The sequence below is a fragment of the Carassius gibelio genome, chromosome A13 (assembly GCF_023724105.1).
Source record: "Carassius gibelio isolate Cgi1373 ecotype wild population from Czech Republic chromosome A13, carGib1.2-hapl.c, whole genome shotgun sequence".
Classification (NCBI taxonomy): Eukaryota; Metazoa; Chordata; class Actinopteri; order Cypriniformes; family Cyprinidae; genus Carassius; species Carassius gibelio.
The window spans coordinates 5024953-5037591 of NC_068383.1; the positions used below are offsets into that span (position 1 = coordinate 5024953).

At 36.8% G+C, this 12639-nt stretch overlaps 1 protein-coding gene across 1 annotated transcript in view; it reads right to left on the reverse strand.

Moving 5' to 3' along the window:
• The window catches only part of LOC128026545 (cadherin-23-like), a 127261-nt gene that overhangs the window by 46790 nt on the left and 67832 nt on the right, over positions 1–12639 (reverse strand). Inside the window, exons 9-10 of the mRNA XM_052613805.1 lie at positions 7273–7476; positions 119–268 (exon numbers count right to left, since the gene is read on the reverse strand). Coding sequence (XP_052469765.1) covers positions 119–268; positions 7273–7476 — 354 coding nt within the window. The remainder of the gene's footprint in view (positions 1–118; positions 269–7272; positions 7477–12639) is intronic.

Consider the following 12639-nt stretch of genomic DNA (forward strand, 5'->3'; position numbering starts at 1 on the left):
AAAACATTTCTCAAGAACGAACTCAGGATATTAGAATGATTTCTTAAGGATCATGTGACGCTGAAGACTGCAGCAATGATGCTGAAAATTCATCAATTGAGATGTTTTCTGCACTCACAGAAAAGCTGTAGGTCCTGATAGTTTCATAGTCCAGCGGGACGGCCACACGCACACGGAGGTCCGCTCTGCCCTGCACTGAGGTGGGAGAGATGCTGAAGTGCTCCGAGTTATTTCCTGTCAGGACCACCTGAAACATGCTGTTCACCCCCTGTAGAGACAGATGGAATAATTTTACACCATTATTATTATTATTATTATTATTATTTTATTGTCTATAGCTAAGCAGCAAACAATTGTCTGGCTCTCCTAAGAAAAAGAACCTAACATCAGCCATCAAAACTGACTCAAATATTCTCATCCAAATGTTCTGAGCTGTAATTTTAAAAGCAGGGTTTCTACAGGTAAATATATGACTTTTTAACACCATGTAAATAAACCGAATGCAATTCTTAAATCAAGATACAGTACATTTACTTGAGAAGAAAAAATGACAAAAGATGAGATTTATTTGTGTGAAAAAAGTTCTTGATTAAAACAAATATCTGCAAATAAGCTCAGAAAAGTCAACTTCATCCAAAGGTAAAACGTATTTTGATACCCCATTGACCTAGATTTATTTTTGTTTTAAGTATCAACTAAAAATAAAATGTTACTGTTCAAAACTATACATTAAATTTATTTTGATTTAAGAATGTTTAGATATATGTACTATAAAACAAATATAGAAAGATTTCATCAGTGCATTCAACATTTAATGCAACAACTTTATGAATTTAAGACTTTCTGCTCCCATTGAAGATCTATTAAGTTTTATTTATTTATTTTCAATTTTTTTAAGCCTTAATTTGTGAAAGTGTGAAAGCATTTTTAAGACCTGCAGAAACACTGTTTTGCATTTATTTCCCTTTCTCCAAAGGAATTTGAGGGTAAAAACTGTGACTGTTCACACCATCTAAATGGCTGGTTAACATTTTACAGCGTGCTTTTGGAATCCCTTTGAAGTCCTCCACCTTCCCCAGCTCCACCTGTATAGATCTACTACAGGTTATTATATATGTGCTACTTGTGCAGCAGCAGTATGTCTTAAATATTCACAGCACTGTATCAGCATACAGTATGTATTGGCAGTAGCAAGTTCCTGTACTTGCTTTGCAGCAGCAGTGTCATGGTAAAACTCCATTAAGTCTTATAAAAAGCAACTATGAGCAAAATTGAGCAAACATCACACCGTCAAAAAGTTCATCTCTCATCCTTTTTTTCAAATGTTAGAGTGTGTTTTGACAGGGATTTTATTGTATGGACTCAAAATAAAACTTCATATAAAAAACTAATAGAAAGTTCTGCAATAATAATTGTGTCTCCCTTCGCTGTTTCAGGTACAGAGAGTTCCTGAGCAAATGGAGAGATGACAGGAAGTCCCTCATTAGTGTCATTCTCTCTTCCGTGAGGCCGGTGAGGGGAAGACAAGACATATGGCAGAAAATAAATTCAATGGTGACTCAACACAATCTTAGGAAGCGCAATTTTCATACAATACACACACTGCATCACACACTCTGATTGAACACAATGCTAATGTGTGAGTGAGGCAGCTGGCACGTACACCGATGAAGAGATTCGCTGACTAAAAACCACAGACTTGCGTGAGCTGTCACAAAAACTTACGACGAGAAGAAATATCTCGAATACAGTTCAGATGGAAAGCGAAGCAAACATACTGACCCAGACACACACATTGTGTGTTTACTTGCTGCTTATCTCTCCTAAGGCCACATTTATCTGTCTCTGCAATCACTCCATCTCTTCGAGTCTCCTTCTCTCTTTCTTTTTTCTCTCGTAATCTCAAACAAAAAGAAGAAGATGGTTTGAGGGTTTTGCTCTTATCAGATCTCACATGCACACATAGGAACTGACAAACCCACATGGTAGACCTACAAACCATGTGTACTAGTGTATTTCTTAGTGCTGGATGATATAGTGAATATTCAGGATGTATTCATGGTTGTTTTGCTGGGCAAATAAAATTAAGCAACATTATGAATTTTGCAACAGTTTTAATGAACTTTTTGTTTGGCCATTGAACTTCTTAAAGAGTGTGTCATTACGCAAATTTAGTGATCCTGTTTGCGACTTAGTGACAGGGCATCATTGCCATCAGTTCAACCGGTTTCAATAAATACCTGCAATAAGGTATTGTTATGTTGAAAATTACGTTATGTAATGTCAAAATTAAAAAATATCTTTCATTTAATGAAAAACAGTGTGAAAAATATAAAAGTGAAAATCTCAAGATGCAAATATATATATATATATATATATATATATTAATAAACTTAAATAAGTGAAAGTTTAAATACAAAATTTTTAACTTTCACTCTAAATTGTTTTCATTTAAAACAATTATTAAGTAAAGCTAAAACTACATTTAAAATTAAACAAAAATAAAAATAAAAAAATAACAATTTAAATAACAGCTAATACAAATATTAAATATTAATAAATACTATAATAGTACATAAATAATCCTAAAATGACACTCTTTTTTATCTAACAACTATCACGAAAATCTTAAATATGATGATACTGGAATTTAGTTTAGAGGGGAAAAAAACTATTTAATTTATTTATACATACATAGATACATGCATACATGCATAGCTATAGAAAACTAACACCTGTGTTATAAATGACTCAAAAATCAGTTCACTCGAAAAGAAAACTTCCTTGTGCTACTGCTCATGCTACTATGCTTAATGAAGAAACCTGCTAATGTATGCACCCCCCCCCCCACACACACACACACACACACACATCCCCGCAAGATTCCATTTGCAGGCAAAGCCGTTTGTGACTGCAACGTGGTGAATTGATCCAGACAGCGAAAATAGTTTCAAAAGAGTTCAATAAACATTTCACCCAAGGTGTTTCCTTACAGACGATAACACACACAGAACGAACAAGAAAATAATAGAAAGAGATTGAGCGCATGAAATAAGGAACGATAACCTTAGACTAGCCCTCGCTAAAGAGAGCAGCACTTCAGGTCAATCTGAAATATTCATTTCATTTATTTCTCTCAGTTATGAAAATCGCTCCATCATGCCGCTCCTCGGGCCGGATGCTGTAATTGAAGAGGTGAATGAGGAGCCAGAGGCCTTGCTGAAGAAAATCAGACCGAATGAACGACCACTATACAGATGAGGAGAGAGAAAAAGAGATATAAAGCTTTGTGTCAATCCTAAGCTTTCACACACGCATAATCAAGAGATTCATTTGTTTAGATATTCTTCTGCGAATCATCTTGTTTTATGATCTGCAAACAATTGTAAACACAAAGCTACAAATGCAAATGTGACCCACCCAGCACTGTTCTCCTTAAGAGTTAAAGTTTTATGTTGAACAAACTAACTAGCTGACTTCTGGCTGATTGTAGAGCGGATTGACACAGTCATTAATCCCGAGTTTCATTCTGATCTACATTAACCTTAATGCTAATGAAGAGACACAGACAGCAGTCGCTGACATCATTATGACCTCATTATATCTGAACGATCATGCGTTTGAAAACACGCTGCCTGAGATGCTCTAACGGACTGATTTTATAGCTTTTAAGGTGATGTGTGTAATTGTCTCTGTTAAAACACAATCTCCTATCTTGGCTTAATATACAGAGACAACTACAAGCAAGGGATTCATTGGTTCATTCCAGCAAGAGAAATAAACAACATGACTCTGTTGCACCTTCAAAACAGTCAAAACACGAGGACTCAAAGATTAATTTCTCATCAAGTTTTCTCCGCTAGCAACCCAGCAACTATAGAACACGCTTAAAATGACCAAAAACACATACCAGTGTGACAACTAAATTATAGCATTGCATGAGACAAACTTAGACTAATGTCCTGAAATATTAACATGTAATAAATAAGCAGTCATTAAATATTCATTTAAAAAGCCGAAATCCTTGCACAACAGCTGAACTCCTTATATGTTCCTGTATAATGTTCACACTGATTAAAGCAAATCCAAATCTACACCTGGCTTTTTCTGACCACACATAAAAACCTATCACCACGTACTATAATGATCCACCTTGACAGCTTTGAGCAGGATGACAACACACACTAAAGGCAAACCATCCAGCACACAACTCTATCCATAATCAAAACCACTAACTGTCAAGAAACCTCAAGTCACGTTTGTGCACCTAAATGCCTCGTAACGCAAGCGGCATGGAAGATGATGCTCGAGATCGATGACCGAATTACATTGGCGGTTAAAATAACCCCTTGTTTTTCTTTGGAGCGCTTAGAGAGCCATTGTAGCTGATGGGGGCTATTTAAAGAGCCATCCAATATGCAGGGATGTCAACACTCACTGGCCATAAGCGTAATTGCCCGTCCATTTGCCTGAACCACAACAGAGAAGATAAAAGCTGCCTGTCACACACACATCAGCAGGAAAGTTTGAAGATGAACCATGCAGAAACAGTTTAGAAACACTGGAAGAGGTGTCAATTTACAATGCTCATTTAGTGCAATTTAAATAAAGAAATAATAATATATTTTTTATATCATGCAATTATATGATTACAATTAAATTAATAAAAATAAAAAAAAAGTTAATTAATGAATAATGTCGGAAATTCCACAATAAAGAATGTACAAAATCAGAAAATGAAGATAACATATATATGTGTGTGTGTGTGTGTGTGTGTGTGTGTGTGTGTGTGTGTGTGTGTGTGTGTGTGTGTAAAAAAAATCATTCAACTAAATTTTGTTTATTGATTGACAGTGCTAATGTCTTCCTATATGAACCGCCATAATTAATGTAGCTTAATGCATTGAAGCCCAAGGCTGAACTGTAAAGAAAGAGAGAGAAGGACAGCTTAAACCTCAGTTCCCAAATCATCCCAAAATAAACACTCAGTTTCAGAGAAAGAAGCCTCTTCAAACACACGCAGTCTGAGGTGGTTACTGAACTCTCAGACCCTCTGAAAGACTGTTGATCTTGCATTAGGATCAAAGTCAAGCCTCGCTGTGTTGAAGATCTTCCTGTGTGTTCAGAAAGTCTTGTGCTAAGAGCGCTGAAAATGTCTCTAATATGTAGCTGCTGCTGTATTTCAGAAAAGCCCACTGCTCAAAGAAAAAAAAGGAGGTGTATGTCCTCAAAGAATGAAGGGTAAACGAGTTAAGTATTGGTGACTAATATAATTTGATTTGCCAATCAAAAATGACAGGACAGTAAAACGCTTGAATTATTGACTGGAGGTGATAACACATTTTCACACACTTTCTGTTTAATTACCTGGCTATGTTCAGAAGAGCATACTAATATACTATTCTTATTATTTCTGCAGTATAATGTATGCATACAGTGAATAGTATGCACATTTTCTGCATGCACAGAAAGCCAGAATAAGCTTTATAAAAAAAAAAAAAAAAAAAAAAAAAAGGACAGTTCAAAGTCAGAATTCTGACTGAATGAGGTGCATTTGATTATTAATGTAATAAAAAAAAAATTGTCACAGCTCGGTAAGTGAACACATCATGTAAACAGGGGTCTGGGTCCAAATTCAGTTATTTATACATAACAAAAAGTGAACAAAAAACACAACTGAAACCAGAAAAAAACAACTGAAAAACGTAAATCCAGAAAACAGAACAGAAACAGGGATACGACACAATTACGGCAACCTAGTGATGGCATCAGGTCAGGTCCATGTGCTGGAGTGGGGCCTGGGGACTGAGGCAGCGCCAGCGGGATGGGGACCCAGGGAAGAATCAGCAGTCACCACAGCGGTGTGTGTGGAGCTGCCACCCTGGAACAGGCAATGGCAGACCCCGCCGCCTCGGGAGCCTGGTGAGCGGACTCCGCCGTCTCAAAAGGATCATGAGCGGCCACCGCTGCCTCAGGGGAACTGTGAACAGTTATCGCCGATCCACAGCGCAAAGTTGATGTATTTCCTCAGCGATCAGCACGGATCCAGGGTAGGCCTTCTTTCTTTATGTGAACATCTGGGCCGCGTTATGAAAATCTTCCCACATAGTGACACAGAGACTTATATAAAGAATATGTCTTTGGATTTGAGACTTTAGTCTTTGCAACTTTACAGATCATCTTTATACACCAAGAGCTTGTAACAATTTAAAGAGATAAAGGAAAACTTGAAATCACATCATATGAGCCTCTTTAAAATGCTGCAAATTTTTGTTGTACAACAGATTTTTGTGAATGCCACAATATTTTCCGGACTATAAGTCGCACTTTTTTTCATAGTTTGGCTGATCCTGCGACTTATAGTCAGGTGCGACTTATTTATCATATAATTTGACATGAACCAAGAGAAATGAACTAAGAGACATGAACCAAGAGAAAACATTACCGTCTACAGCCGCGAGATGGCGCTCTATGATGCTCAGTGCACCTGTAGTCTATACTGAAGACATAGAGCGCCCTCTCGAGGCTGTAGACGGTCATGTTTTCTCTTGTTTCTTGGTTCTAAATAAATGCGACTTATAGTCCAGTGTGACTTAAATATGTTTTTTTTTCCTCATCATGACGTATTTTTGGACTGATGCGACTTATACTCAGGTGCGACTTATAGTCTGAAAAATATGGTAGTTGAAATTTTTAATTTTATGGCACATTTATTGCCAGCAAATACATAGTGAAAATGTCCTAGCCCTAGGAAAAACCAGTGGTGAGAGATCAAGGTGAGGAAGTCAGTTAATCCACATATGACGAATAGAGAACTGCTGACTCTGAAATGCCCATCTCTGCCAGCAAAACATGCCGATGGCAGTGTCAAAAACTGTTTACAGATTGGAAAGAAAAAGCATGGAGTTATGTGAGCATGTTGCTGCTGACTTGAGCACTTTACAGCCAGGAGAGCAGATTCAGTAGAGTGACTAGTTTGAAGCTTGACTGATAGGAAGTGAGCAGGTGAGAAAGCTTGACGTCTGACTAATTCTAACTCGTTCGGGAGTTACTGCCATGAAGGGGAGCAGTGAGATCAGTCAGGGGTTCCTGATGTCAGAAATGTCTATGCTGGAGAAAATGTCATGTTCATGGAAACCACAATGACGTTTCTGCAAAAAGCTTCTCTCAGAAAGGAACAGTCAACACACTCACAGGCATACTTGTCCAGTTGAATAATTAACATGTGTCAGGGAAATCACGTGAGGGTAAAAAACAAGGGTCTTTTAAAACGAGGGTATGTCTCACCTCATCTTTGTCTTCGACCTGTATGTACAGAGGCAGAGCGAAGCCGACCTGCGCCAGCTCTGTGATCAGGACGCGATACTCAGAGCTGTTAAACCTGGGCGGATTGTCATTTTTATCAATCAGCAGGATGGTGAAGGTGGTCATGACGGTGGCAGATGAGGGTGTGCGGTCGTCATTCAGCTCTGTGGCCTGCCGAGAGACAGAAAGACACACAGCCGTTTAATCTGATGCCTGCGGTCTCAATATATACAGCAGGCTCCAACTGAGGGAAATTTGAAACCTTGAAATAAAGGGAATATTTTAGGATTTTAAACAATTTCAAAACAAAGAAAAGTAACAATGTACAATGAGCAAGAACTATTGAAGCTTTTCAGAGAATTTATGACATTGCTCATGTGAATCCTTAATACAGAAGGTCCAGATTTTCATTTAAGATCTCTAGAAACTGTATATGTAGAATTGTGTATATATATATATATATATATATATATATATATATATATATATATATATACATTTTAAAAATTTTTTACATATAAATATTTTTTTAAACCTGCACGTCAAGCATATCTTTTCTAGATGAGAAAGAGGGGGTAGTCAGAAAGAATAGCACAAAAAAGAACAATGTTATGTAATTAGCAATTCCTGACTGAGTAATATCATTAAATTATGTCAAATATTTAATAAATGAGCATACAGGGAGCAGATGCGATATTCTGCAAGATGACAGTTGAATGTTCCACTAATAAAGGGATACTCCACCCCAAAATGAAAATTTTGTCAGAAATCACCTAACCCCTTGTCATTCCAATACCATAAAAGCTTCAATCGTCTTCAGAACACGATCAAAGATATTTTGGATGAAAACTGGGAGGTTTGTGACTGTCCCATAGACAGCCAAGAAAGTTACACTGTCAAAGTCCAGAAAAGTATAAAAGACGTCGTCAAAATAATCCATCTGCCATCAGTAGTTCAACTGTAATGTTATGAAGCAACGAGAATACTTTTTGTAAGCAAAGAAAAAAAAATAACGATTGTATTGAACAATCCTTTGTCAACAGTCTCCTCTGTGTCTCTCCACATCCCTCAAACTGCCTACGCTCTTCTGTGTCAGCCGTGCCACAAGGATGCACTGTTTTCTTTCAGATGAAAGCATAAATACAGAGGAGACTGTTGCAGAGGAATGATGAATAAAGTCGTTATTTTTTATGTTTTATTTGCGTACAAAAAGTATTCTCGTCGCTTCATAATGTTACAGTTGAAACACTGATGGCAGATTATTCTGACAATGCTTTTCATACTTTTCTGGACTTTGATGGTGTAATTTACTTGGCAGTCAATGGGACAGTCACAAGCCTCCCGGATTTCATCCAAAATATCTTAAATTGTGTTCCGAAGACGAACGAAGCTTTGAGGGGTTTGGAACAACAACATGTGGGTATGTGATTAATGATACAATTTTCACTTTGGGGTGGAGTATCCCTTTAATTTGTTATTTTATACTAATCATTTTATTGACAATTGAGCAAAATACTAAAAATAAGTTGGTTTAGAAACAATTTTCACTATGAAATCCCTGGTAAATTTCACAAACAATAAAAAAATAAAAATAAAAAAGCACATTATAAGGCGCTCTAGAAAAGGAAAGGAGTAGCAAAGAAAGAAAAAAGATATACATGTGACAGAGCGAAAAGAGAGAGGAACGGATGTGATAATAGAGAGAATATGGCAGTAAGCAGCATTAACGTTAAGTCTTCAATCTTCTCCATTTGTTCAGCTCTGCTTCTTTATTAAATCAGAGGGGTGGATTCTGGATGAAATCCCACAGGTCTGCCGTAAGTGGGGGCACATGGGGGCCGGCACGGGACGACAGACACAACCAATAAGATTTAGGATGAACAAGTCTTATTGACAGGAAAAAATTGCTCACAATCACTTTCTTTCTTCCCTCCCTGTCATTCTCTCTCCTTCTCTTTTTGAGCGATGGAGTTGGAGTCGCAGAGAAATCAAAAGGAATAATGGTGTTTTGTGACGGAGGGATGCAGGGTGAATGGAGGTTGGAGGGGCGGCGATGCTATGGGTCCAGGTTAATCATGAATTGTGTCGTTTAACACCCCCTTGCACATCTCTTCTCTATCCCTCCATATTATAAATGCACTGACCTCCAGCCCAATGCACTCTAGTCTATCCAAGCTCTGTGAAGCTGAGAAATTAGTTTTATTACTTTTCACTCAAAATCAATAATGCCACCAATAAGAGAGAGTGTGACAGGGAGAGAGAGAGTAAGAAGATAAAATGGTAAAAGGAAAAAAAAATACATATATATGAGCATAGGCTCAGGAGAGAGAAATAGATAATGAAAATCTATAACTTATGAATATTTTTTAGTTTTTTCTTGTGTTTGCTTTATTTTGTGTTTCACTTTTCATGGCAAACATTGATTTCAATTTAGAAGACTACAGCTGCAGTTTATGACTGCAAATACAGCAGAAGAATCCAAAACACATTTATGAAACACTGGATAGGAATATATATAATATTAGAGGCAGAGAAAGAGGCAACAATAATCAGTGAACATTTAAACGTATCAGTGACCAAAACTTCCTTATAAAACAGAACAGTTTGGCTCTAATATCTGACTTGGTGAATCACTCTGAAGTCCTTGCAAAATTATTGATTTTGATTTAGAAGTTTTCACTGAACAAAATATCAAAATAACATACAGGTACATTTAAAATACATTTGACATTTTTCAGATTCTCCAATTATCGTATGATTTTTTTAATGTACTTTTCCACTGCAAAGAGCCAGGATGTGCTGGTGAGACTGGGTCCTGTTAATTGGTAATGTTATTTGGTTATATATTTGTCACAGCAGTTGTGCTTTGGTGGTTAAAATAAAGCATTGGCAACTTTAGGGTCTGTGCAAATCTCAGGGTTCATATCAGAGCAGAGGCAATACTGATCTCAACCTAGAGAAATAATGACCGAAATCTACAGAGGCCCAAATCTCCACCAATCTTTTGGAAACTCACACACAGCAGTTTCTGGTCATTTTCAGCTCAATTTGAATAAAGTGCTAATCTAAAACAGCTCTTTCCTTGGGTGTCTGAAGATCCCAGACATGTCACGACCAAGCGTTTATTGCTAAACAGTATTTTCATACAGATGTATGCCTGTTGCTGCACATCAGTGCAATTTAAACAGTGGCGAGAAAAAGTATGTGAAACCTTTGGAATTGGTTTGGTTTCTGCATTAACTAGTCATAAATTGTCATCTGATCTTCATCAAAGTAGCAAGTAACAACAAACACAATGTGCTTAAGCTAACAACACACAGGCATTTTATAACCAACTAATGTAGAAAACCAACTAATTCTAATGGGTTCACACACTTCTTTCCACTGTAATACATACACTTCTGTTCAAAAATATGGGGTTAATAATTTTTTATTTTTTACTCTTACTGTATATGCTCATCAGGCCTGCAGTTATCTGATCAAAAATACAGTTAAATCAGTGATCGCAGTGTCTCAATTTGAATATATCTTCATAGTATCATACTTGGCATTGTATTGGAATTATAAGTTGCTGTAGCTGGAGTTTGTCTGCTCTTCTTTCCATTTCTCCTCTTTTGTTATTTTTCTTCCTTTCCTTCTTTGTCATCCCCATCCAGCCTGACAAAGTTGGCTAAGGTGTGTGTGTGTGTGTGTGTGTGTGTGTGTGTGTCCTCTTGTTTTTGTGATGTATCAGGACACAACTTTGTATAATGACATTGGTATGACACAGGTATTTCAAGGAGAGGGTGACTTATGAGGACATTACCCATGTCCCCATTTTTTTAAAACGCTTATAAATCATACAGAATGAGTTTTTTTTTTTTTTTTTTTTTTTTTTTGAGAAAGTAAAATTGCAGTTTTTGAAGTTTGAAGTTTGCTGTGAAGGTTAGGGTTAGGTGTAGGGTTGGTATAGGGCCATAGAATATACAGTTTGTACAGTATAAAAACCATTACGCCTATGGGATGAACCCACTTTTCACAAAAACAAACGTGTGTGTGTGAGAGACACAGAGAGATAGAGAGAGAGAGAGAGAGAGAGAAAGACTATTTCAGCAGCCTAAAGGCCTCCGCTAAACTGAGCTCAGAGATGGAGATTCAGGAACAAAGAGTTTCCTAATCTAGAGGGACAGTAAAACACACACACACACACACTCCTTTAGTGTTTGGCCATGGAACTGTCGGTGGGGGACAGACATAATGATGACATAATAATATGCACACACACACACACACACACACACACAGTGGCTACAACAGTTGCAGAATAATATATTTGTGTCATTAGTATTTTCTTGTAAAACATACTTTTAATAATGCTTTATTTACAACTAACTGAACTTATAATAACATTATGTAAATGTATAATAATAATAATAATAATAAGAGTCCAGTTCAGTGCATTTTGATGTGCATGTTTGTAATAGCTATGCAAAAGAATAAAAAAAAAATATTTTAAGCTCCGGGGTCAGTGAGACCTTTTCACACACTGATCCTGATATGCTCAATGTGAGTAAATGGCTTGATAAATTACAGTCACACCCTGCAAACATTTACTGTAGAATCAATACTACATTTGGCAGAGATCCCAAAGAGTTCAGCTCAAGGGACGAGAGACTAACCAGAGCTACTACACGAGAAGGTCTGGAAACAGAACAAATCTGCTCATATGTGATTTCATTCCTCATTTAAAATCAATCTTGACCTTGAAACATTACAGAAGAGATTTAAATAATGCATTAGCGGATTTGAATCGCACACTGAGTTGAAAGACTTATGATAAAAGGTTTTAAGAGCTTAAGGAACTTCACTTTTCTGATTCCAATTCCACAAAACGATTCAAGTTTTTTAACAAATCTATGAACAGCTCTTTTGGTACAACTGAGGAAGCACTCAATTTAAAAGAAAAACTGTTGTATTCATAGTGTTTTTTTTTTTTTTTAATCAAGCACCATTAATTAGAACAAAATCCTTTTCCAAATAACTGGTAGTGGCTAGAAGGGATACAGTAAAACCCCAAAGCTATCAATGAACTGAATTTTCTATTAGATTGTGTTTTATTAACTTATACACCTACCCCAAACCTAAACCTTTCCCTTACAATAATGCAAAATAGTCATTGTTGTACAGTGTGAGAAAAATGTCACTATATTGATGTGCACTGGCCCAGTAGTTTTTACTGTACCCCTTCTAGTCTTAAACCAAATAACCTTCCGTGAAAGAACAGCTAATGGAACTGTGTAGAGTGGTTCTCAAAAATTTACTTCCAACCCTAGAACTTGAAATTGAACAAATCCT